This window comes from Poecilia reticulata, linkage group LG2 (assembly GCF_000633615.1).
Source record: "Poecilia reticulata strain Guanapo linkage group LG2, Guppy_female_1.0+MT, whole genome shotgun sequence".
In the NCBI taxonomy this organism is placed as follows: Eukaryota; Metazoa; Chordata; class Actinopteri; order Cyprinodontiformes; family Poeciliidae; genus Poecilia; species Poecilia reticulata.
Window position 1 is genome coordinate 18771014 of NC_024332.1, and position 25987 is coordinate 18797000.

At 40.0% G+C, this 25987-nt stretch overlaps 2 protein-coding genes across 13 annotated transcripts in view; one reads left to right on the plus strand and one right to left on the minus strand.

Annotated features, from left to right (window-relative positions):
* Nucleotides 1-8106, plus strand: part of cd247l (CD247 antigen like) — a 17449-nt gene extending 9343 nt beyond the window's left edge. The window contains exons 2-7 of the mRNA XM_008434997.2: nucleotides 3184-3278; nucleotides 4227-4259; nucleotides 4377-4400; nucleotides 4488-4547; nucleotides 4623-4652; nucleotides 4899-8106. Coding sequence (XP_008433219.1) covers nucleotides 3184-3278; nucleotides 4227-4259; nucleotides 4377-4400; nucleotides 4488-4547; nucleotides 4623-4652; nucleotides 4899-4976 — 320 coding nt within the window. The 3' untranslated portion in view covers nucleotides 4977-8106. The remainder of the gene's footprint in view (nucleotides 1-3183; nucleotides 3279-4226; nucleotides 4260-4376; nucleotides 4401-4487; nucleotides 4548-4622; nucleotides 4653-4898) is intronic.
* pou2f1b (POU class 2 homeobox 1b) overlaps nucleotides 6320-25987 on the minus strand; it is a 24081-nt gene continuing 4413 nt past the window's right edge. The window contains exons 1-15 of one of the 12 annotated variants that reach the window (XM_008434930.2): nucleotides 21305-22992; nucleotides 20985-21050; nucleotides 20395-20480; nucleotides 19597-19692; nucleotides 17742-17927; nucleotides 17541-17658; nucleotides 17364-17455; nucleotides 17112-17285; nucleotides 16113-16254; nucleotides 15772-15926; nucleotides 14872-15060; nucleotides 14612-14726; nucleotides 13439-13769; nucleotides 13268-13353; nucleotides 6320-12580 (exon numbers count right to left, since the gene is read on the minus strand). In XM_008434930.2, the coding sequence (XP_008433152.1) occupies nucleotides 12309-12580; nucleotides 13268-13353; nucleotides 13439-13769; nucleotides 14612-14726; nucleotides 14872-15060; nucleotides 15772-15926; nucleotides 16113-16254; nucleotides 17112-17285; nucleotides 17364-17455; nucleotides 17541-17658; nucleotides 17742-17927; nucleotides 19597-19692; nucleotides 20395-20480; nucleotides 20985-21050; nucleotides 21305-21335 (2139 nt within the window). In that variant the 5' untranslated portion in view covers nucleotides 21336-22992 and the 3' untranslated portion in view covers nucleotides 6320-12308. Of the gene's footprint in view, nucleotides 12581-13267; nucleotides 13354-13438; nucleotides 13770-14611; nucleotides 14727-14871; nucleotides 15061-15771; nucleotides 15927-16112; nucleotides 16255-17111; nucleotides 17286-17363; nucleotides 17456-17540; nucleotides 17659-17741; nucleotides 17928-19596; nucleotides 19693-20394; nucleotides 20481-20984; nucleotides 21051-21304; nucleotides 22993-25987 lie in introns of those variants that run through there. The other 11 variants (XM_008434922.2, XM_008434886.2, XM_008434912.2 and 8 more) reach the window with 11 other exon arrangements.

Consider the following 25987-nt stretch of genomic DNA (forward strand, 5'->3'; position numbering starts at 1 on the left):
TTGGTTCACATTTGTTTTTAGAAGGGGATATAATTTAGATTTCTCACAGACTTTCTATTTTAAGTTGTAGATAATAAAAAAAGAAGAGAAAAACAATCAAAGAGATGCTCCAAGTCCAAGTTTATTTTGGTCTACTTTACTGTGATCACTGTAATATTTTTAAAGACTATATTAAATAAAATTCAGACAGTTAAAAGTGGTCATGCAATCAGCTACATATTGAAGTYATTAGCTCGCGACAATCACTAATGTCGGGAAATGTGAGGAGTCTGATCAATATTTTTATAATTAATGKTGCATCACTGCTGTTTTTTGAATGGAAAGATGGAAAAACTATCGTTCTTCTTTCTAGATGGCAACACTACGGTCTAAATGAGTCTGATGTTATTAATGCAATTTATGAAAGATTTTATTATCATCACATCACATTATCATCAGTGGTGAAAGGTAATATTTTAGACTCTTTTTCACACGTTTTCATAAAAACAAATCCTCAGATAAGTTGGATTTTCATTTCTCTATGGATTTAAAATATATTGTTGATAGTTTACTTTTGGTTGGACTGCAAGGTCATCTGTGATAGAYGTGTCTGTATCAGATCAATTTTTTAATGCGTTTGGAATTTCATCAAACTATCCAAAAACGGAGAAAACACTTAACAGGTGTGAACCTTTCCACCAAAATTACTCCAAAAGTGCATCAACAACTCATCCAAGAAGAACATACAAAGCACTGCAGGCCTCAYTTACCTCTGTTAACGTCAGCGACAGCGAGTTACATGACTGGCCCTGTGCTGGAAACAAAACAGTGGGGTGGTGGTGTGATGGACTTGAGCTCCTTTGATGCTTCAGGATCTGGATGTTTTGCCGTAATTGGCGAAACTRCGAATTGTGCTGTCAAGCAGAAAACCTTGAGGGACGATGTCCGGCCACCACAGTTTGAGACCATTTGCTAAAGCACATCAGCAGCTCCACTTCTACATAAGTAAACATTTTAGAGTGAYCTMGTCAAAGTATAGACATGAATTCAAAYGAAATGATRTGGTGTCAAGCTGAWCTGGCCGTTTATACAAAGAAAAACTCTCCGACGTGACTGAAATCGAAAAATCAGTGACATAAAAGACTCAATGCCATGCATCACTTCAGGGCATATAGTTGCTACCAAAGGTAGACCARCCAAATATATTATCTTTGAGTAAATTATATAATTATCTCAAAACTGCACTTTGTATTTAGTCAAGTTGTCCTTGTCTGATATTTAAATTTGTTTTATCAACCTGATACATACTTTGTGACAAACAAATAAAAACCGCAGAACCGTGTTAGGGGCCAAGCACTTTTTTTTTTACAATCCTGCGTGTTTTGGATCTGAAGCGTAATTTGGAGTGGATTGACATATTTTTTGTTCAAGTTAGAGTAGGAAACACTTAAAGGACAGGAAATCATCTTTTAAAAAGACTTAAACTTCTTTCTCCGTGCAAAGGATATGGGAATATTTCTTGGTGCTAAGTACCGGAGAGAACCGTCAAAACGTTGTATGAAACTTATTTTCAAGCTACACAAACAGTGTTAACACAAAATTACTTTTAATTATTTTTGTTGTGTTATTTTGTCTTTAAGCTACTTTTGTGTTCAAATCAAGAGGAAAACTAAACTAGCGTTAAGATTAAATCACAWGTCTAAATGACGCTGCCATGATTGTTGGTCCTGAGCTAAGCTAACTAGCTAAGTGAAAAGGATGTCAGAAATTTTACACGATATTTCTCAGAGTGAAACTTTGAAGAACAGTTTCTAATGTGCTGCTGATTATTTCGGGCTGCCAAAATGAAACATTTTTACAACACAGTGTCGGTGCACACATTTCCAGATGACAAAACAAGATGAGGTCCAAACGTTAGCATCGCTGCTATTAAGTTTAGCTTTCCAATCGTGTTCATCGAAGCAACACCGTTGTTGCTTTTAGAAGCATAAAAATAACGTCTGAATGGAAGAACTGAAGCAGCTTCAGATGAYTGAGAGAAAGACGTTAAAGCCTCTGAATCTGCCGCGGCTGTCCTCTTTCTCACTACAAGGCTGCTGTTCCAACCGCACGCCAASATAAAAGAGCCTCACAGAAACCTCACAGCAGCCCATCGCACTGACAGGAAGACATTTAAGGTTTTCAGCTGCAGATATGTAGTTTTCTTATTTCCTGTTCTGAAGGGGTCTCTCTCAGTTTTCTCATCCGTCTTGCTTTAATGCCCCCCCCCCCCCTTTTTTTCCATCCAGTTCACACACACGTAAACGGGTCCATTTATAGTTTCTTCCTGTGTTTCTGTTTCTAAAATAGCACAGTGTCACTTAAATGGCTGCATGTAATGATTATTTTATTTGTAATCAGATTTTGCATGAAGACCCAGGGATCTAAAAAATAAGGTAATGCAGTTAGTATAGATTTTGCTCCAGAAAAAAAAATACAGTAAATAAATTTWAAAAAAAAGTTCAAACCCTTGCTTGAGTGCAATTGTAAAAAAGAAAAGAAAAAAAAAAGAGCTGCTTCCTGTGAACACAGACTTTCAAAATGTACAATTCAGAACATGACTACCAGATTTTTGCTTTAGAAATTGAAAACTGAGCCTTAATCATGAATTGAAAGAGAAACGGCACGATTGAACTGAACTGCAAACAACAACAAATTTCAAGTAGGTCATTCTGGGATCGGAAAGGTGTTTGACACATCAACAGAACTTCCTCTGCAAGAGAGAAGATCACTGCAGAAACACGCACAAGCAACGTCCTGCAGCTAAAAAAAACAACAACAAAAAAAACACCAGCAAATGAGTGAAGAGCTAATTAGATGGAAAATAGAGTTTAAGAGCACAGTGGTGGTTTTCTGCAGATATCAGCGTTGCGTGCTGTGTGAAACACATCACAGTGTGTTAGGGGCTGGAAGCCAAATTTGAAACTTGGTCATAGATCAAAAAGTCCCCTTCCTGCAACAAACTGCACGCATTTTATTATCATGTTGTTCCATCAGTGAGACCGCTTATCTCCTCCAAATTCACTGTGCAACAAGGCACCCAACCCAAAACTGATCGTCCCCTGCACAAATATCTTGAATAGAAACTTCATGACACAGTTGCGCGCACAGTTTGAAACAGTCGTATAACATCTTGTTTCTGTTTTCTGTTTGTTTCTTCTGCAGAAACCTTTTTCACTGATCCGGTCATCTGCTACTTCCTGGACGCGTTTCTGATGGTTTACTGTATTGCTGCAACGGCGCTGTTCTTCAGAGAAAAAGTGAGTGTCAGCAAAGGTAGACCACATTTCAGAGTGGTCTCAGACAGATAAGCATCGGTGGATGGAAACTTGATTGTGAAACTGAAATATAGTTAATTATGATGGTTAAAAATGTAAAAAAATATATATATTTCTCAGAGTGTAGGAGAAAAAACAGAGGTGAGTGTCTACAGTAACTGATAGGAAAATGATCAAATATTTTWAAATGAGATTTCACATTTTCATTTCATTTCATCTTCTGATAGAGGCAGACTGGAGTTAAATTAACTACAAAGCAAAAAATCCAATAAACTTTGTGAATCAATTATATCTGACAATTCCACATCCATACGTGTTTTCGACATATTGAATTAAATAGATATTTGTCCTTCGTAATGAAACATTAACATCTAATTTGTAGACTACACAAGAAGAATATAACAAAACTGTCATCCAAGCGAAAGTGGATGGAAGGAAACTTATGATAAAAAAATCTGCATATTTCTGTTCTTCTAAAAATATTGGTGTGTAAAAACGCATAAAAACTCAGAGAATATAAGCAAACAAACAGCGTCATGCAGAGCAAAGAACAGAGCTGACGTGTTCTTTGCAGAGGTTTGAGGTCAGTTCACCAAACAACATGCTGAGCTTTGAACATCTCACCACTCGATTCATCATCAAAAAATGTGAAGAAGGCACAAATGCAAACCTACCAAGTCGTCAGCATCCGCCCAAACCTGCAGGCCAAACACGAAATGCGAGAAGCAGCACAGATAACTCTGGAGGAGCTGCAGAGATTCACAGTCCTGGAAGAACTTGTTGCTGAACTTTACCTTCTGGTCGTACAGTGGGCTACAGAAAATGTTTATGCTGTGTTCTTGTTATACTTTGATGGAAAGGCTTCATTTGATTGTAAAGGTGGTTGAAAAGTTAGATTTAATACTTTCTGTTTGTTTCATCCTGGTTCAGTTTTCCAAAATGCCACGAGTTCAACCGGAGCTTGTAAGTATCCAAACTTCAAATCATCTCTCTAAAATCTTTTTATTCAAATAGAGCTGGTGATGGTTATTCAACTTTTCATATAAACTAACTGTTTTATTCTTCTCTTTTATAATAAAGGGAGAAAAAGGGGGCATTTACCAGGTAAAGTCAGCATTCTCACAGTTTAAATAGTCAGATTTTTGGTAATTGTGTTCTCATCTATGTATTGATTATTTCATTTTGTTTTAGGAACTCGAGAGGCCAAAGGACACTGATGCTTACGAAGTGCTTGACCCCAAAAAAGCAAAGGTTTGCTTAAAACCCGAATGAACAAATTCCCAGCTGTTCACCTTCATTTTTCACGATGGTGTTTTGTCCTCTTAGGGAAAAACTGACAGGAAGAAGAGACCTAAGGTAAACCAGTCAAATATGTTGAAGTATTTCAGACTCTGTGAATCTTCAGAAAATTTGGGGAAGATCAAGAGACGTGACAAATTCATTTTACACCATAGCTCAGATACCTTTGGCTTATTTGCGAATCTGTTCAGTGTGAAGTTTAAACCATCAGAACAATGAAATCAAGTTTGTAATACTCAACGACCTTTTAAATTACATAGACTCGTAGCGTATGTTCACGCAGTTCGTCTCTCTTCTCTGCAGCAGAGCCAGGGCAAGAAGAAGGATAAGGATCCGTATGAGTCTGTCCCCACCAGCCCTCGGTCCGCTTCGGCTCCGTAGCGACGCACTTTCAGAAACAGAGAAGCTAATATTTCTGAGATGAATGGAAGATTATTGCCTGTTTTTTTTTATGTAAAGACTTTCCTTTTCTCTTCGCTTTTTTTTTGTATTGATAAGCACTTCATTTTTTTTTGGTGGTTGGTTAGATAAAATGTGGTTGGATTTTTAATCAGACGTGAGGTTTTGTACCACTGAGAACAGATAGTTACATGCGCCGTGTAAAACAAGACAACCTTTTTCCCCTCACTGTCTGACATTAAATCAGACTAAACGTTTCCTGTTTTATGTCAGCTTCTTAAGTAATTTCTGTTTGCTAAATACCTGAATAATGGCATTTTTGCCTTCATCAAACCCAGAGGTTTAAATACAGCCACTGGTTTGATTCTCATTTGAGTAAAATGAAGGCAACTATTGATCTTCACAGTAATAATACTGATTCAGCCTGTAAAAAAGCAGAACATCTTGTAAAAACCTTGGCTGAAGCTGGTGAATGTCATTACATGGACTGAAAAAGCCACACAGCAAGAACATTTTAAGAGATTATTTTTGAAAAAAAAAGCACTCGGGGGGGGCAAAGAGCTTGACTTTTACAGGCATGCTGAAGTGATTATTTCTACATTTGTAGGATGTTTGAAACTTGTAAACATCTCGAGTGTGAAGTAGGGATGTGGCAACCTTCTCTTGAGTGTTTTGGTCCAGGATAGACTGATAAAATGACCTAAGGAGAGAGTAATACATACAAAAACTGAAGCAGCATCTCAAGACGTCAGCCAGGAAGTTAAAGCTTGGGCTTAAATTCAGTTTTCTAAATGAACACTAATAATCCCGCTAAGTTAGCTACAAAGTAACTTTAAGCACAATAAAATCAATGTTTTGGAGTAACCATCAAAAAGCCTGGATCTGACTCCAACAGGAAACGTGTGAGCGATGCCACCTACAACGCTGACTTCAGAATGTTGGGAAGAACGAACCAAAATTCCCACAAATGATTTGACAGAATATTGTTAAAGGGCACAAAAAATATTTGACCCTACTAACAAACTGAATAGCTGAAATTGCAATTTTACCACATGCTAAAGAAGCACAAATAAACTTTTGACATTAAAGTAAAAAAATAAACTAGAAAAATAGTCTCCGTCTGACATTTAGCAAATAGATCCAAGTTAAATTCCGACTAAAAAAGGGAAAAGTTTAGTCTGATTTAGTGTTTTAGTTCTTTAGCCTGCTGTCATGCTGCAGTAATAGTAATAGAGGTATTTTCTAAACCGCGGACCGATGTAAATTTGAACTCAATAGGAAGTATTGCATTCATTGTATATAACAGGATAAAGCACGTGTCAAAACACTTGGAAAACAGTTTTAATGATGTTTACAACAAAAAAAGAACTGTACATTTACAGTAAAAGATTATCTTTGTATGTGTATAAAAACAAAAAACAAAAATACAGCAGACAAATGCATCAAAATCTACTATGTATCCTGATTCACATACTTAAAACTCCTACACAATCTTTTATTTCTAAACCTCCATGACTGGAGGCCTTTACTTTTTTTTATTTTTATTTTTTTATTCTTTTTAGTAATAATATCAGAGCAGTGTCCCTCTCTCAGTGTTGTATTTCAGGTGAAAACCAAAACTCCTTACATTCGAGTCCTGGAAAGTAAATCGATAGACTGCAGAGTAAGAAAAAGGAGGAAAATAAAACAGGAACACATTCCTTTAGATCAGCCCAAGCTTCCAACGTGAATTGTTTTACAGAACGCATTTCTCGAGATACACCGACATAATATGTACATGGTTGTCATCCTTTTTTTTTATTATTATTTTTTTCTTATTTTTCTGTTTTTTTTATTGAAAGCTGTGGTTGCCTGGGCCGGAAAACTGATAATCGCACACGACACACCCAAAAAAAAAACATACAAAAATACTATATCTTTAACCTACTAAGAGTAAGACAGCTCTGCAATTAGTTCCATGCTGTGACAGAAAGAAAAAAAAAAAAAAAAAAAAGAGGTTACAACAAACAGACGCTTTTCACGCAAGTTTTTTTTTTTTTCTTCTCAGAAATATATCAAAATATACATCTAAGCTTTGGAATTACTGAGGCTAAGGACTAAAAGCCAGAGCTGGGTTTTGTCTCTTAATACACATGCTGCAGGGCGGGAAGGGAGACAGAGAGACACACACAGAGATAGAAAGAGAGAGAGAGATCTTTGGTATCTGCGTTTGTCAAAAAAGTTTAAATATTTGGATTTTTGCTTTGGGATAGCGCTTGTGAGAGCCGGACGGCCTCGCCTGGAGTAAAGCCTTAGACAAAAAGTGTCACCGAAGCCCCGTCGGGTCTGAGCCGGGCGGGGACGGACCGTGATGCATAGTGTCACAGAGTCTGTAGAGAGGAGACGACAGTGAAGGGAAGGACGTGTGTTTCTGGAGACATGAAGGGGGAAGCGAGGGGAAGAAGAAGAAGTCCTTGAGAAAGAGAAAGAGAAAGAGAGAGAAAGAGAGAGACGCGATGGAAGAAAGTAAGGGAGGACGTACAAAGTCCTGAGCAGGTACAGCGTGCACAGGATCCACCCTCAGCGTGTATTAACAAACATCACCCAGCCATCGCCACATTGGTTCGTGCCCGTCACAGAGGCCCGCTCAGCCCCCTCCAATCCCCGCCCACAGGCACTGAAACCGCTGCACCGACGGGACGCACATTCACTACAAGAAAAGCAAACAAAACAAAACATCCCCTTACAGTCGGAACGCTTTGGGACTCTGGAGGATGAGGGACGTGGAGGGAGTGCAGCCTGGATTAGATGCTGAGCAGTGAGGCGGGGATGGGCGAGACGACGGCGTTGCTCGCGTACAATCAAGTTAGAAGTCTTTGGTTAGCGTTGGTACCACAGGAAACCGAGAGCGGGCCACGACAGGAGGAAACCTGCACATACTTGTACCGTGTCATAAATGACAAACAAAAATATGGAAAAAAAAAACAGGATTGTCAAACTTAAAAGGAAGTGTATACACACAAAGACGGGAGTAGGAAATCAACTAAAGTGGCAACAAAGGATTGCAGATTTTTCAGATCTGACAAATGTAAAGACACGTGTGCACAAGTTGTAAAGGGAAAAAAAAAAAAAACAGCAGACATTCACAAGCACTGGTGTGTAATCTGCCTCCACCTTGTGGCAGTACAGGTATGAGCAGGCTTCTCCACTGACTTTTTTTTTTTTTTTTTACTTTTAAAAACATTTTTCTTATCTTATAAGTAGATTAAAGCAGGTTTCACTCTGTTTTGAGTTAAGAAATGAGGTATACAACAGTTTGTTTTGCCTTACTGGTGGTCCACCTGTTCTTCCTCCACAGCAAACTGACATAATCGGGCTCAATATAGTCGCCTGGTTGAACCACGAGAACACCTTGAAGTCTCAAGATCACCTACTGACAGTGAAGCACTAAAAGCCAAGAAAACAGCTCATAAGAATATCAAAAGAAAAAAAAATAAAATCAACCACAAACGGTAGGATTTTCCCAAAGCAGGCTCGGCGAACGGCCTGCGTGAAGCCTGTGGCTTAATCAGTAGACGAACTCAGTCAAAAAAAGAAAAAAAGAAGTAAGCACTCCTCTACAACAAACTTTTTGATAAAAGAAAGAAAAAAAGAAAATCACTCCTTACAACAGCTGGAAGATGAGGGAAAATGCACCGTAAAGGTTTGCAGACAACCCAAACACACTTTCACACACAAAAAGCCACTGGAATTACAAATAAAGTATTTCCCAACCTGGCCGAAACAAAACACACATCACTAATCCACTCCAAAATGCCCTAGATATCTACCATTTCATCGAAATGCACCAGATTAGCCCTCACTCTCTCTCACACACACACACACACACACACACCAACACAACGCTACAATGCTCATGTCTTCTACGTAACAGTAAGGCATAAATGATAATGTTAATCCTCTCTTGTCAAACTACAAAAGCCAGTGATCTTATCCTCTCATGCTATACAAAAAAAAAGGCAAGAAGTTAAAGAAAAATGATTGTTAAAGACAACACAGCAAATCAAATTCACAACAACGCAAAAAATAAAACATTAGCAATAATAATTATAATATAAAGCAATAAGGTCAGATGCTTCAGCGTCTCGAGTTCCTCAGGTCAAAAACAGAGGCATCCTCACTAACTTCCTCTCATATTTTTGGTCAGGTAAGAAAAAAAAAAAAAAAGTGAATAAAGCATTAGAAGATTGCGGGGAGATTTATTCTTTTGAGTTAGCATGATAAACACTACATTCAATCTTGATAACATACTAGTTCAAATATAAAATATGAATATCTTACACGTGTTTATATATATATTTATATAGAATTAAGAAAAGGTTGCCTCTCTAATTGTTAAGTCTTTCCTCAGATAAATATTTCAGTAACATCCTATGGTGCCAGCTGGTTCATCATGGTGCAGGTGAAACATAATGACTAAAAAGAAGGGCAGGAACTGAGCGCCCCCTGCAGGTTGGAGGGGGCCAGACATCCACAAAGCTTTGACGAGAAAAGGCTTTTACTTTGGCAAGAAAGATAAAAAAAAAAAACAAAAAAAAAAACACACACTTAAACCCAGAAACACCCTTTAAATAGTAGTACTAGAAAATAGCAGTAGTAGTAGTAGGTTGTCCTTTAACGTTGTGGTTCCTATGAACGGTATAACCTCTGAATGGTAAAGCCAGACAGCACTTATACATTCTACACCCAGAAATGTCTAACGGTGAACCTATGTTGAAGTTTCTGCTGAGGTATATTTAGTCACAATTATTAAAAAGAAAACAAGGAGGCGGATCGTGTGGACAAATTTCACGACTTACAGCCACAGGGGAAAAAGAAAAAAAAATAATAATCACTGCAGGAACTAAAGTCATCATTTGGATATCGATCAATGCTACTTTTCTGTGGGGTGTGACTGAATGTGCTGCTTTGTAAAACAGTTTGGTGGGTTTACGACCAGTCCACAGACACAATGGGTCAAGGCGGCGACGCCGAGACGAACGTGAAGGATGTTCTCCGACGATTGGGTTTATGCATTTACACAGGTGAGCCCTCCCCAGTGGGAGGGTCGAAACTACCAAACCCCGACTTCCACAGGGCGTAGTCGTAAAGCTATAAAGGAAGCATGCAGGCCTCTCGACAGCTCGGCTCCCCGTCGGGAGCTTCAGCAGCAAGTTGTTAAAGCTAAGTTTCTGTGATCTGGTTCCAGCAGCACCAAATCGGGGAGAATCTGGCATTTGGAGAAGAGGGAAAAAAAACTGCTTGCACGGGCGGGGGAAGTCGTAGAAACCATGTGAACAGCAACTTGCGTGCTCCGGCAGGCACAGCAACTTACTGAGTAAAACTGCTTTGGTTCGAGCTGTTGTTTTATGGCTGAATATTAGCACAAAACAAACAAACAAAAAAAAAAAAAAGTCCATTAGGCATGGGCCGGTTACCTGTTACAAACAGTTCCTATGGTTAAAGTCTGTTTAATGTAATAACAGAGATTTCTTTTTTCCTGCAATTTGAAGTAATGATGTTGCACACTGCTGGCCACCAAAAGAAGGGAACTACACTTTTCTCTGACTTACAAAACAAAAAAATATTTATCAGCTGTTTGGAAATATTTCAAGCTTCAAAATCCTTCAGTCTTATCAAGGAACTACTCTGAGATGACAGTCAGCCAAGCTACATGCCGGTATTAGATCGTCTGAAAAGAGTAAAACTTGTTTTTTTTACTCAAGTCTATCATGCCGGCCCATGCCTGCTTTCCACTACGGTTCAGAAAAAATGTCAAAAATGCTACTAGAACAGATTAGGAAAAAAAAGCATGCCTTCAAACGGCTCTGAAAAAACAAGTTTAAAAATCGAGGGCAAGGCCCAGGTGGTAAAAACGAGCAAATGTGTCTCATAAAAGTAAAAAAAGAAACCAATTTCTCACAACCACCCCATCCCTCTCATGTTGGCAAGTAGTGCTGCCAATTAAAATAAAAAACAAGAAAAGAAAAAAAAAAAAAAAAAAACAATGTTATCTTTGGAAAATGGTCATCAAAATATTGCATTTCTATATTCTGTTGACAATGAAGAGATTCTGCACTCATAAATATATCGACTAGACTAAGCTACACTGACTACACACAGCAACTATTTTAACAAATATTTTTGGTATATCTTAAAGTACATATTCATTCCTCCCAAAATCAGGCAGACTGCAGCTCATCAATCCAGTTTTTTTTTTTTGGTACAGATACTGTGCACAAGTTCATATATGACAGTACTACTATTAAAAAGAAAAAGGAAAAAAAAAAAACACAAACCCACAATAAAATCCCATGGAGCCAGTACCGCCAGTACATGGCCCTCCACGAAAAAAAAAAAAAAAAAAAGACACACTGCCAGAAACTGATCTGGAAGAGCTGCAGAAAGCACATTGCAACCCAAACCACCTCATCCGGATACGTGGCTGCAGCTCGCTCTCTATAAAAGCTCTCCACACAAATATTTCGAGCCATTTTCTGTCAGTGTCAACAATCCACAACTAGACCCTCGTTTTACAAAAGCTAAGAGGCCTTTTGACCGCCACAGCGACTTGTAAAACTCAGTGTTTCCAGAGAAGAGACGCAGAGAGACCCACCCAGTCACCTCCGACCCTTAAAGCAATGATAACCTTTAAATCGGCCACTTATTACTTGTATTTAAAGCCTTATAACCACGATTAAAAAGTGATAGGTGAATATTAACTTATTAGAATTATAAAGATTTAAAACCAAAAAAATACCTAGAAAGGAAAAGCAAAGAAGAGTACAACTTTGATATGATTTAAGTTGAGGCCTGTCAAAAACGTTAATAAAAAACACAAAGAAAGTGATGCACAAACCCTTGTTAGTCACGACAAAACATTGTGAAATTAGCGAAAAAAGAAAGTTGAAATGTTAGAAGGGACAAAGATTTTGTTTTTTTGGTTAGACGTGTCAGATGTGATTCTGACCTCGTAATAGGAGGAAATATGTACATAATAGTGTGATGGTGCAGAGTTTGTTTGTTTTCTTTTTTTTTCAGGCCAACAAGAGTGTTTGTGAAAGAAAATATTGAGAACTATTGAAAACAAAGAAAGAAAAATAGAAAGAAAAAAACAAAACCTAAGCCCAATTATATTGGATGTCGTTTTCCTTTTGGTGGCAGCAAATACATTAAATAATGTTCTAGTTCTCATCTGAAAAGTGTGGTGGGGCGGGTAGTGAAGCCTGTGTCCCCCGCCCGTTGTGACGGGGAAGTAGTGCTCGCGGCAGGAAACGAGGCGTCGGGACCGAGGCTTCACTGAGCCTTGGAGGCAGTGGTAATGGTCGAGGCTTGCACAGGCACGGCAGCGGTGGTGGCCTGGTGGTGGGCGTCGGCGGTGACTTGCAGCCCGCCCGCCCCCGCCGACACCAGGCTGACGGGGTTGCTGGTGAGCAGCGACAAGTTCTGGGGGTTGAGGAAGAGCGGCGTGGTCACCAGGTTGGGCGTGTTGGCGGCCGAGGTGTTGGCGAACAGCAGGTTGCCGCCGTCCAGAGACGTGATGGGGATGGGGCTGCCCGACGCCAGTGCTGAGGAGGAGACGTGGGGATCGGTTTTAGTGTGCAAAACACAAGGTTTTCAATAATATTTACATGTCTTTAATTAATGCAACCATTTCTTATGGACTGTTTAACGTATCCAAACGTTACTATCCATTTTCTACTGATGCATTCAGTTCTTTATATGCAGGGAGAAACAAAAGATTGAATAGAAACAATTTTATTTGTTTTGCTTTGAAATCAGTCCACTCAAACAATAAAACAATTAACAATGACGTTGACTTTAAGGGTGTTTTTGGCATCAAGACCAAATTAGATCAGTGTTATTTCGAAATCTATAACGCCAACACTTCTCAAATCTGGACTGGATTATCCTACACTAAAGAGAAATTCTCTAAAGCCCACAGTGGGATTTATTAATGGTTAATAATTTAAACTAAAAAGATCAAAGAGTTTAACCAGAAGTTCTTGTGTTACTAACACAGATGACAGTTGTTGTTTAGAAATTACTTTTTCTTATTTGAAACTCTCATTTTCATCTTCTAGAAAGTATTATTCTAACCCTAGTGAAGCTAGGAGTTTTATTTAATCCATTGTTTCAGGATGCAATTTCTTACACAAAAGAAACACAAAAGAGAAAAACCACACTCATTTTGCTAAAAGGGAAAATATCCAAAAATGTTTACTACTGGGTCATGAYGCTGGCCTAGCACACACCTTGAATTGCAGCCAGAGTGCTGTTATTCATCAGAGGACTCAGTGCACTGCCAAGCCCCCCAGTAGTCAGGCTRAGAAGGGCGCCCCTAAAAACAAAACAAGCATTATTAAGGCAAATAGAGAGGRAAAAAAAAAAAACCTCTGAGCAAATTGTAGAAAAGTCAGACTAACCCTGGAGTGAACTGGGATGATGCCATCAGTCCCGGGGTCAGCCCCGCAGCTGCAGCCATGGCTGCAAAGCTGGCGCTGGTGGGCAGCTGGGCGGCCCCCAGCTGCGCTGTGGATAGGCCCGGAGCGGCCACCATCACCTGGCCCGTCCCTAAAGACGTCGCTATGGACGTCGGAGCCTGCGTGACCAGCGCCTGAATGCTGGCTTTGCTGTCTGTGGACGTGGATTGAACAGTGGTCATGGATGGGCTTATCGATGGAGCGCTGGTCGACGTGGTGAGTACAGGTGCGGTGGAGATGACCGATGCTGTGTTTGTGCCTCCAACTGTTGTGCCTTAGCAGATGGGGAAAGAGGAGGAATGCAGTTTCTTTTCTCTCCATTAAAATAATCAGGTTAAACGCTGGATTTAATACATTCCAACATTAATTCACAAACAAAAAAAAGAGTGAAAAGAACAGGAAGAAGATAAAATCTTGTATAAACCTGCCCCGTTCTCATAGCCGTATACATTAAATTAACAACATAAGTTGGAAACAATATGTAATTTACTCCAAAGTGTGTAAAAGTTAATCATTTCTGACTTAAAGTCTCTTGAATTGATTTACAGTAGAGCATTTTTTCAACCCCTCATCTAAATTGTGCCACAGTTTTACTCCATGCACCGAAAGTTTTACTTTTGCAAATAATGAATGTGATGTCGAAATAGTTTAACTGCAACTCCGCAGCCTGTCCTCTTTTAAAATGCGTATAAATATGCAAAGTGGTTCCCACCTAAACCTCCAACACTCGCCTGCAGCTGTTTCCTTTCAACTGAAAACTACTTAAAGTTGCACAACAGCCCACTGCAATGTTAAAGACACTCTCTAAAACATTACTGAAGCTAAAACAACAAACATGTAAGACCGCTGACATTCAGTAAGGCTATCGACGATATCTGCAACTTATTTCAAGTTCGAATAAAGTTAAACATAAGCAGGAATGCAGCAGCTGCAGGCGYACAACAGAGAGGAAGCTATTTGCCTATTCATAAGTTYGTGCATGCCGAGACGCACAGGTGTAGATTTACAGCTAGGGCATTTTAACACAAAGGTTGCTCTTAAAAAATAAATAAAACCGACACCCAGCTTAGATTGACTGATTCAAGGTTTYAGTCAAAGTTAAAAACAAACACAAACCTGTGAAAGCCAAACTGGAGACACTGGTGCTGGTGAGAGGCATCACTGGGTTTACAGTCAGGGTGGTGGATGTGTTAATAGTTGGACTGCTAACAAGGCTTGCTGTGCTTGCCACCTGGAGAGGAGGATACGGAGGAACACTCAGCGAGCTTCTYTGGGTTTACATCTTGTTTAAGTTTAGCTTAAAGCATGAAGTGTGACAGATCAGTCAAAAGATCCAACACTGCTGAAGAATGGTTTTAATGTGCGAGTGTGGCTACCAAGGGGCTGCTGGGGGTAAAGATGGTCTTGATGGAGGTGCTGCCTCCTCCGTTATTGACGCTGCTTGGCGGGTTAATACGCTTCTCTTTCTGTCGGCGATTGCAGAACCAGACCCGGATCACCTCCTTCTCCATGTTGAGCTGGTCAGCGATAATGCTGATCTCGTCAGAGGTAGGTTTTTGGTTCTGCTTGAAGAGGGCAAAGAAGCCAGGGATTCCCCGTCAGTACTGAGGAAGCTGCAGCGCTGCATCCTCGAAAACAACCTCACAGCTGCTGAGTGTCAAAGGTAAGTTTTCAAACTTTTTCTGCACCACATTTTGGAGATAAAAACTATACAAATGAACTGAAAAAAAAAACGAGTTTCAATTCACTGTATGACATAATTAATTACTGTTATTAATAATATCTTATTATAGTGTTCTGCATAGCAGGAACAAAGTAAACTGAAATATGACAAAATGTTAATTCTCTCTACACCAGACTGGTCTGAGAACAAAAYATTGATTTAGCAAAAAAAWWAAAAWAWAATAAAATCAGCAATTTCAATAAGTTTAGTGAATGAAATATAAGACCAACTTCATTTCAATTACTCAAATCAATAACTCACTGASCCATTAGGAACAATAAATTGTCATTACATTGTACAAATCTGTTTGTGTTAAATTACCTTTTGGCTCTAATGAAATTCTTACTCTATATATAAATAATCACCTGACTTTCTGTAAGGAGTCTTTTCTCCTAAAATTCTACTGCAACTTTATTACAAAACAATGCAGACAGATGGATGTCATGCACTTTCCAAACCCTGAAAACTCCATCCTTAAAAATTCAAGCATTTTTAAGGATTTCAATCACCGGTTCAATCAGGACTTTTGATTTCATGAACATGAGGCTCTCACCTCCAGAAAGCTCTTTTCTAAGGCCACTCGAATGTTGGTCTCGATACTGGTCCTTTTCTTCCGTCTGCGATTGATGCCCTCTATGCCCATGCCTGAGGAGCCCAGGGCACTGGGGCTGGACAAGGACTGGTCAGATGTCAGGTTCTCTGCACAAACAGCACCGACAAAAGGAAAGGAGGGAGGTAAAGGCAAAGTACATCATGCAAAACCCACCATCCTTCAACTCGGGTCATTGAGGTCAAGTTCTTCAAAATGCTCATGATGATTTGTTTGATTCAGRTGTTGGAGCATTGATCCATCTGTCATCRAACTCAAGAAACAAGGTGGGCTTAGGGACAAACCTGCATCATTAAGCCACTTCTCCAGCAAAGGCTTGAGTTTGCACATGTTCTTAAAGCTCAGGTTCAAGGCCTCAAAGCGAGAAATGGTGGTTTGGCTGAAGTCGTTTCCATACAGTTTCCCCATCGCCAGGCCGACGTCCCCCTGCAATTTGAAGGGAGACACAGAAATATGAGAGTCATAAATTATTAATTGTCTTCTAGTCTCCTAGTTCTGATTAAAGCCTCTAAAAACTAATCTCTATTCATTTAAATTACATAGTGAAAAGTTTTTTTTTTAGATTCGCAAAAATATTCTGATCAGAGCTTAAAATGGCCTACATGTGACTTTCACACATTTTTCCTCATTTAATAAGCATGGATCTATGAATATACAAGCTGATTCCTGCCTWCATCCCTGCTGCTGCAGCTCCTGAACCTCAGCTTGGTTCTGTCACAGAAAGCTAATAATGCTACAAGACAGGAAGTTGTAATTTAGGTGTAACTCAACAGCACGACTTCAAACTAGAGTCGAACACTAACTAAATGTGCAGGGCTTCCTTTATGTCTCTGTACTGGTTTGCAATATATTTCTCTAAAAGTGCCAAAGGAATAGGACACCTTAAAGATGAAGAAAAACACAACTGACATTAAAAACAGGTTTCCTTTGTAATTTACGGGTCAGAGTCCAAACTTTCTCAAACTTTAAATTCTCCTCCCACATTTACAACATTCTGGAAATGAGTGCAAAACATTTATCTAGTTTCATTTTATTTACTAATTCCATTTAGCTTCATCTTAAAGTCTGCAACCAAAAGATTGATCAAATCTGAAGGAAACTATCCTGCACCTTTAATACGTCTACATAAATTTTCCCCCATACTTATCCAGATTTAGGAAACCAAAAAGCAAATTTCCTACCTTCACAAACTATGTAAAATCAACTGGAGATGCTTACTGCCAGCACAYATTTGTGTGACTCCAACTCGAAATCTTTTTCAGATGAATCTCTTGACTGTTTACCTGCGTGAAGCCCAGTTTGATTCGACGCTGCTTGAAAGTTTTGGCAAACTGCTCCAGCTCTTCAAGATCGCTGGGCTCCTCCATGGTGGGGGTGTCCAACCGCTTGGGGGGCGTCTGACTGTGGGGCAGACTCTGAATGTTGGTGGTTGCCGTCGTACGAGTTGGAGATGTAGGCTGCAGAGGACAGGAGTAAAGATAAACAAAACATGTATAAGAAATTAACAACCTAAACAAACTTTTATTATATCTTACCTGAGTTGCAAGGGTAATGCTTGGTTGAGTCGGATGGAGGTTAGCTTGGCTTTGAGGTAGTTGAGTTAGAAGACTCTGGGCTGGCAATATGCCTGAAGAGTTACATGCAACGGCAACGTTTTAACAAAATCCTGCTAATGTTTCTCTCCTCTAAATCCTACGAGTAAGTCCACTTGCCTTGCTGGGCCGGCGGCGTCTGCGAGATGATAAACTGAGTGGGCTGCAATGGCGTTGCGATCGGGTGGCCAGACTGAACCAGGACAAACTGAGGCAGGGTTAGATTCTGCGGCAGCTGCTGCATAAAAAAATAACACACACACACAATTAGCCGACTGTTTGAAACATTTTACTGTTAGTGTATGGAGGGTGGCGACTTACAGGGGCGATCTGGATGGGCTGTGAAAGGGGCAGCTGGGTGATCGGCGCGGCTGCGGTGGCCGAGATGTTGGCTCCAGTGGTGCTGCTCTGCTGGCTGGCGGAGTGCTGCTGCTGCACGGCTGCAGCCAGCAGATGAGCTTGGGCCTGCTGGAGCAGCAGCTGCTGCTGCGCCGGGCTCAGGGTCAACTGAGGGGAAACACACACAGGAGGCGTGAGACCGGAGCGGCTGGAAACGGCGAGGAAGTAGGTGATGCGCTTTAGGTTTAAGGATARATCGCACGGAACGTGAAGTGTGCTTTGGCTTCGATACCAATGAAAAGTTTACTGTCAGATGCGAGATCAGTTTTTGATTTAATGCCTGGGATTTTTGATAGTAATTTGGGTATATTTACTGGAAATCTTCCAGTAAATATACTGAAAGTAAATTCCTATCAATAACAACAAGTTATTGTTCGTTTTTTTAATAAATGTCAACACTGACTTCAGTTGGTGTTGATGCAACAAAACCACAAGTGTAGCTGTGCTTTGTTCCTGCAACTTTCCGATCACAGTGCCTTGCAAAAGTATTTACACCTTTTTGATACTTCTCAGGTGTGCTGGTGGCCGCATCATGCTGTGTGGATACTTGTCTTTAGTGGGGTCAAGGAGCTGATGAGATTTTACGTGCAAAAAATTAAATAGTGGCAGTAAGAAAGTTGAGAGAGAGCCATCAGAAGTCCAATTTAACCATTTGTCCTAGATCTAAAACCCATAATTCTAAACACACCATCTCCACAGTGACACATAGCGGTGGCAGCGTCATGCTGTGGAGATGCTTGGTGTAAAGATGGGTAGATTTAAARAAAGAAAAAGGCTTTAGTGGGAGCAGATAATGACCCTTCATTCAGAAAGCTGGTTTGGATCAAAGCATATTCATTTGGTCCAATCAAAGTCCAGATCGAAATAAGTCAGAAAATTTGTAGCAAGATTTAAAAATTCCTGCTTACCGATGTTTTCCAATCAATCTAACTAAGCTTGAGCTACCTTACAAAGAAATTTCAGTTTCCAGTTGAGCAAATTTGGTGGAGAAACCACAAGACTTGCAGCTGTAAGTGCAGAAATAAGGTACTTCTCCAAAGTACTGAACTAGAGGGCCTCAACATAAATATATGCAACACTTTTTAGATTGTATGTAAAAAATAAAAAAATAAACCCAAATAGACCCAAAATCATGTTTCTTCTAYTTCAGTTATTCACTACTTTCTGTCAGTGGATCACATACAATCTTAATAAAATAAACTCTGGTCACAACATGGAAAAATCAAGGAAGTGTGAATACCTTTGCAAGTCACGGAATCGTGTTAACTGCGAGTATTTTTGTAAATGTCCTTGAAGAATGCAACTTTTCACAAAGATATCAAAGATAAACRAAAGCTTAGGCTGTTTTGTAAGCACAAATATGAGTCATCACAGGAAAACAGAGAGAAGGACTCATGCAGCTGCGCCAGGCAAAAGTGCGAATGAGCATGTTGACGTCGATGTTCAAACACAGATCCACATGCACAGTAAACATTCACTCCCGCATCGCACAGCAGCAGCCGTCGGGTCCTCTCAGGAAAAAAAAAAAAAACATGGAAATGAAATGCCTCGAATGCTCGCTTTACACTTTCTGTTATGGAGACATTTGAACATAAACTAACAACCACAGAGATGAGCAGGCAGACAGGCAGAGGAGGCTCAAACTTATCAAGCCATCATTTTATCAGCTATGTTTCTCCAGCAGGACTGATCGTATTGAAAGGTGATCACGGGGGRCGGGGGATGCACGCAACGACGAGGTTGTGACCGAGCACAGCGAGGGCGCGGGGCCACTTACTCCAGCAATCTGTCCCCCTGCCAACATTAGCTGGGTCTGAGGCAACACGCTCTGCTGGACGGAGGCAGGAAGAGCGCCCGAGTCTTCCAACTTCGACTGGCAGAAGTGAAGCGGAGAGCCAAACTTAATTTTACGTCCTTTTAAGTCATAATCATAAAATATAGGAGCAAGACACTGATGTTTTTTTAATTAAGGCAAATCAGATCAAGAAACGAAGCATCGTGCTAAACAAGGAGAACCAAGACGATAAAAATCTAATTTATCTGCTACCTGAGTGGCTCGGTCAGACTGCACCTTTTGTCTTTAAGCAGTGAGAGGAATTTCAATTAAAAAAGAAAGGRAAAAAAAGGCAGCGATAAAAGTGGGCATTTAAAATGTGTCACAGCCTTCAGAGACAGGAAGAAGTGAAGGGAGGGGAACAGCAGAGATGCTAATTAAAATAACTGTTATGCAGTGCATGTAAATTCTGCATAGATTTGCATATTCTCTGCCATCTGTTTCCGAGCAACCGCAGAGCAGCTTAATTAGCATACAGGGTTGATTAATCTGCCTTGTTGCCAGGCGACACTGAGAGAGCCTGGCTCATTTAAATGAACTCCTTGCTTGCAAATGTTGTCGTGCTGATGAGCATACCTCTCCTAGAATTGCATCTCTTTTTTTTTTTTTTTTATGCAACTACTTTTATGAATATTTAAAGCCGTAGTCTCCTGYAACACGGCTGCTCCTTAGATTAAAACAAGAACTTTTGAAAGGTAAAAGCGAATGCTCCAGCTCATGCAGGCATGTGTGATGTGGTACCTGTTGGAAGAGGGCTTGTGCATGTGCGTTAGAGATTGTGGTTGGCACCGTCTGCCGCTGAAAGTCCAGTCCATTGGTTTGGACTCCTAKGGACAGAAACACAGACATGTTTGTAACAGCGGTTCAACCGAGAAAAGACACTGCAGTTAAAAAACAAAAAGAGGAACACTGAAAATATCTGCAGGTGGGAGGAAATGTTTCTTTAAATGCATATGRAAACAGCTGCGTGTTACTGATTAAATAAAGTGTTCACATTTGCAGCTTACACAGGAATTCAAAGCACATATCAGGAAGAATGCAAATGTTTATCTTCAGTATTCAACGTAAGGTTACATAGTTGCAGCGAAACGTCACTAAAGCATTGGAACAAAACAAAACAGAACGGAAAATAAATGAATAATGGAAATTTTGGAAAGCTGATCAAATGAGTTTACAAAGATTAACAGGATGGTTTTGTGTTRCCAACATTTTTCAAATAAATTTCGGATCCGATTCTGAAACCTGTTGAATGAGGAGATAAAACTCCAAAAATTCAATATCTCCACCATGCAAAAAAAAAAAAAAAAAGAAACAGGCTGATCGATACTGACCGGTGTTTCCGTCACCTCTTTCCATTTCACATTTAGAAGTTTCTGACTGATTATTCACTTTAGCATCTGAAAGAACCAGACAGACACATAATGAGATAATCTCATATCAACTGGTGCCAAGATATTACTCCTGCTCCTCAAGTCCTCATTCATTCTCACTGATAAAAGCTACAGAACACTCTCATTAAAAAAGCAAGATGTTACAACCTTGTAGGATAAAATCTGTAACATTTGCATGTCAATATTCCAGATTAGCCTCCGACCAAACAATAAAACCCAKCTGAACTCGCTCGCAGTCTTCTTTAAAAAAAAAAACTCACCCGCTTTTGCTCCACCTGTGCTTTCCTGCATGCTTGCTGGACCTGTCGAGTACAACCCGCCCGACTGGGCAACCCCACCGACAGGATGTCCAGGACGCACTCCTTCCTCCCACAACCCCCCCGCCTCTGCCTCCCTTCTCTCTTGTTTTCACTCTCCACTGGTCAGCAGCGAGCACACAGAGACACAGGGACACAGTGGCGGTCTCTACCACACGGTCTGCTGAGCAACTCTGGGAAACGCACACTGGGAAAGCCAACAGTGTCTAGGCAAACAGCTCTCCTTGCTCCYCTCTTTTCTTTTCTTACAGCTCTGCCCCCTTTCTCTCTAGCASTCCCTCTCTCTGCTGCCAAGATTGCCTCTACTTCTGAAAAACTTCTCTCTCTCCCTCTCTTGCTGGAATGAAACAAACGACAAGTGCAGCTGGCGGCCTCCTTCAACACCGAACCCCCCTCCTCCTTTTCCTCCCTCCATCCAACTCTRTAATGAAGCATAATCAGTATTCAGCTGATTAAAGCCGTATGCAAATCTACTCCTGCCTCGTTAGTGATGCAAGGCTTTGAAGTCCTGCGAGCAACGCATTTCACACCGGGCTCTGAAAGCTCTCTGCATAATTTAAAACCCCTATAAATATTTATCAGCTCATTAGCATATTAATTGGATGGCTTTTGGAGGACGATAAAAAACAGGGGAATAAGGACGACGGGGAGAGAGAGGGAAGAAAGTGCTCAAACTAGCACTCTGCGCAGCAGAAGGAGGGGAGGAAGCAGCACAAGACCAATTATTGTGTGAGCATCGGCCTAAAAAGTAATTAGCTAAGAGCAGGTAAAGGGGCTGAAGACATCCCAGAATGCAACGTGAGGTCTGACAGCAGAGGGCTTGTGGTGTTAGCTGGGTGAACTGCTTCGATGGAGCGTCTGCGACTGGAGACTGGGCCGAACTGCTAAAGAGGGAGGGAGGGGGAGGTTTGGGTTTCGTGTGGGGGGGGAAGAGGGAAAAGGCAGAGGGGGTGRAGGGTGTTGGACTCGCTCAATCGGAAATAAATAACTCCACATTAATCCACCAGCAGCTTGTCATTACTGTGAGAACCCCCGCGGCGAAAACATTCCAAAGCGAATGACTTCAGAAAGTGGGTGGCGGGCCGCTGGCGTCCATGTTTATGAAGTGTTTGGGGATTAACATATTTAGATTAGCTTTACATTCCATTAGTGTTTCGTTTTGCCCCCCGCACCCCCTTTTAAAATTCACTCGGAGCATGTGCTGAGAGTTAATGCGGCAGGGAAGCGGCCCGGTTATGGAGCCGCACAGGTGTCCAACCAATCAGAGAGGAATGCGAGGCTGGATTTGGGTCTTCTGGGGAAGGGGCTTACCGACTAAATCCACAGCAACTGCTCCTGGCTAAAGGCCTAATCAACCTCTGTACTTACCAACCACTGCCTGACCGAATCACAGCTGACCAACGCTGATAACCGCGCCAGCGCTGCGGTAAATACTAATAAACATGTTTTCTTCCTCGTTTCTCTCTACATGTATACTAACAAAAAATATTTTCATTTCAACCATGTAGATAAAATTAGAGATGCACTAAGAAATATGCTGGCCCTCATCACTTATTGTCCAGCTAGCAAATAAATACCCGACCTTTTTAACAATCACTGAACGCACCATGCAGAAATACTAACTACTCATACTCAAGAAACGCTCTTCGGTATAGAAGTTGTTACTGAGGGAACATGACTCAAAGTTGGCTACTTTAAATAGTGATGCAGGAATCTGATATTAATATCTGTATTGGTTMCAATATTGAGAAGAAGAAAAAAAGAGTCTAGATTATGTATCTATTCCGTCTAATTCTATGCTTTGTGCTCTGAGYGACATCACGGCTTAATATTTATTTTACATTATATTTAGAATTCCTAATCGCAAAAATATTCTTTCAAATTGTTCAGAAAGTGCAGTTAAACTTTTTATATGTTTGACTAGTCAACCTATTGTTATTTATTATTTTACATTTGCTGTTATTCTCCTAATTGCACTGACTGAACAAATTAAAGTTGTGTTGTTTTTACATTTTTCACCAAGCTTTTGCAGCTGCTTTTATATTTAAGTGTATTGTACTTGTGCATAATTATCAAATAAATTCTTAATTCAAAACATTTATGTTTGTGTTTAAATAAAATAAATCACTGCTTTTCTGTATCAGATCGGTAACTGCTGATACTAAACCTCAGATATCTGTATCGGTATCGGAAGTGAAAAAAGTCCATCGGTCCATCCCTGATTTTAAAGTCACTGAGACGTTTCAAAATGAGGCCAGACAAAAGGTGTAAAGAAGACGCTCAGGGAAGCAAGTCTGCTGTTTGTCCTGACTGCTACCTTTAAACAGGGTGAGGCCTCAGCCATTAACCAACACTGAACACAGCAGTAGCTTTTGCTTGAATCTTTTTAAGTGTTCAAATATTTGTTCGCAATCTTTCTGGAAAGGTTATGGYGACCCTACAGGGAACATGCAGGTGTTAGCATGGCTATTACTAAACATGGTAATCACACCAGTCATGCTGAATGCTACTACAGGTTGCTAAAAGCTGCTTAAAGCATCACCTCTGCAATACTTTAGTCTGTTTAGAAATTTTGTGATGGAATATTTCATATATTATAGAAACATCRCAGTTTTAAATAATTATTAAGCACYAACTGCACTCTCTCACTTACAGATGAGGTGACATTGCTTCTGGACCTAATGTGAATCAGTCAAACATGCTTCACAGGGCTCCTTAATAGTGAATGAATGAAAGATTTAAAAGTTAACAATCCACCAAAAGTACAGGAGAGGTTTCCCCAATCACACATTAACCCAGACAATACTTTTATTCACTTTTAAAATGACCATAACAATTATTTTTCTACATAATCCCAAGGATTTTACTGTATTTGTATTRTCTGTGATGTAGAGACAGACACCCTCAGATGTTTTTTTAAAAAACCTTCCTCTACTACAAAAGCTTTGTACAGTTACATTTCTACTCTAACCAGGAGGAAAATAAAAACGTAATTTTCATTTATTGTTGTGAAAGAGAAATCAAAATCAGCTAAAATCTGTCAAACAAACTCGTGTCTTTCATTTCAGAATCAACCATGTTTTCTCCACTATGAATTTGGCAAATACATCTTCAAATTCCCTCAGGTCTTAGTGTCAATTAGAGCTGCACAATATATGGAATTACAATTATTATTGCAATATCAATACCTGCAATATCACAAAGAACAATTTTGATACAACATTATGACTGATACATGTCAGTCATAATGTTGTGACATGACTGCAAATTATGAATGCCAATAGTATATTTGGCTTATTTGATTAACTACTTCTGCTCTTGATGTTCACACCTTGTGTATATTTTTAGTGGTAGAGATGATAAATTTCACAAAAAGTGGTGGGRAAAATAATCACTCAATAGTCATAAATAACATCACAGCAGTGTTTGGCAATACCATCTTAATTGCATGTTTTCCTGATATTGCACATCCCTAATTTGAATCTGAAAAAKAACTTGTTTCACCTTTTATCGACAACTTGGACTTTACTGGCACATTCTAGATGACTGCCTATTAATTGTCATAACACCGCTGATATTCAATATACACTTCACACTATTTTTCAGTCTTATTTCCTTCAAGACATAAATATTTAAACGATTTAAATAAAATATCCCCACTGAAGCATGTTTAAATGTATTGACATGTTCACACTCGTCAACAGTTTATTCAAAGACGAGCATTTCCATGTTTCATGCCATCTGCAATAAAAAGATTTTGAAGATATTGCCTGAACAAGGTAAGCCTGGGGAGGCTGAGAAACAACTCTTCTTGTCCTCAAGCAACCAAATGAGACAGCAGAGAAGAAGTGAATGCAAACTTGGTTATCTGCAGCGCTACACATACACGGCCCCTTGGTTGAATGGTTTGCAAAACCTCAAAGTGGAACAATGCATTATACAAATATCCTGCGCAGAGAATTTTAAACCGTTATCTCATTAGCGTTGTAATACGGGAAGGCTGGCTGAATTCTGCAGGGACATTAATGTGAGCTGAGAGATTCGACACGAGACTGAGCAAAAAGTTAATTAGCGCATCCTCATTCTGTACTAGCACCTTTGTTTTTCAGGGTTAGCCGAGACTACACGGACAACCTGTACATTTAGGTCAATCTGAGCACCGTGCTAATTTGTTTTTATTGGTCTGGATGTATGCGTAAGACAAATTATCTGTGAGTTTGGGGCCATTAACCTAAAAACACAACAACTTCCCAGCTAAGTGCAGCATTTTTATAAATATTCCAAGCAGATTCAGACTGGAGTGTAATAAACCACGCAACAAAATCCAGAAGCTGCGGCCGGACCGAGTCCACAAATGAGCATGAGCATGCCATGTAATTTGATGAACAGTAATGGGTCTAACACCTCTGTAAGCTACCGTGGTTTCTCTCCTGGGTGGTCATTAGGTAACTTTCGGTAGACTAGGAGGAAAATCCAATCCGAGCAAATTAAAGTACGTTTCTCAGGGAGGACAAGCCCTCCATTAAGCACATGCAGCCGAGGCTAGCTGCATGACTCGCTGTTACAGTTTAAATTCACATGAACGTCACTGATGAGGGACATGACATTTATATTAACTCCTGACTA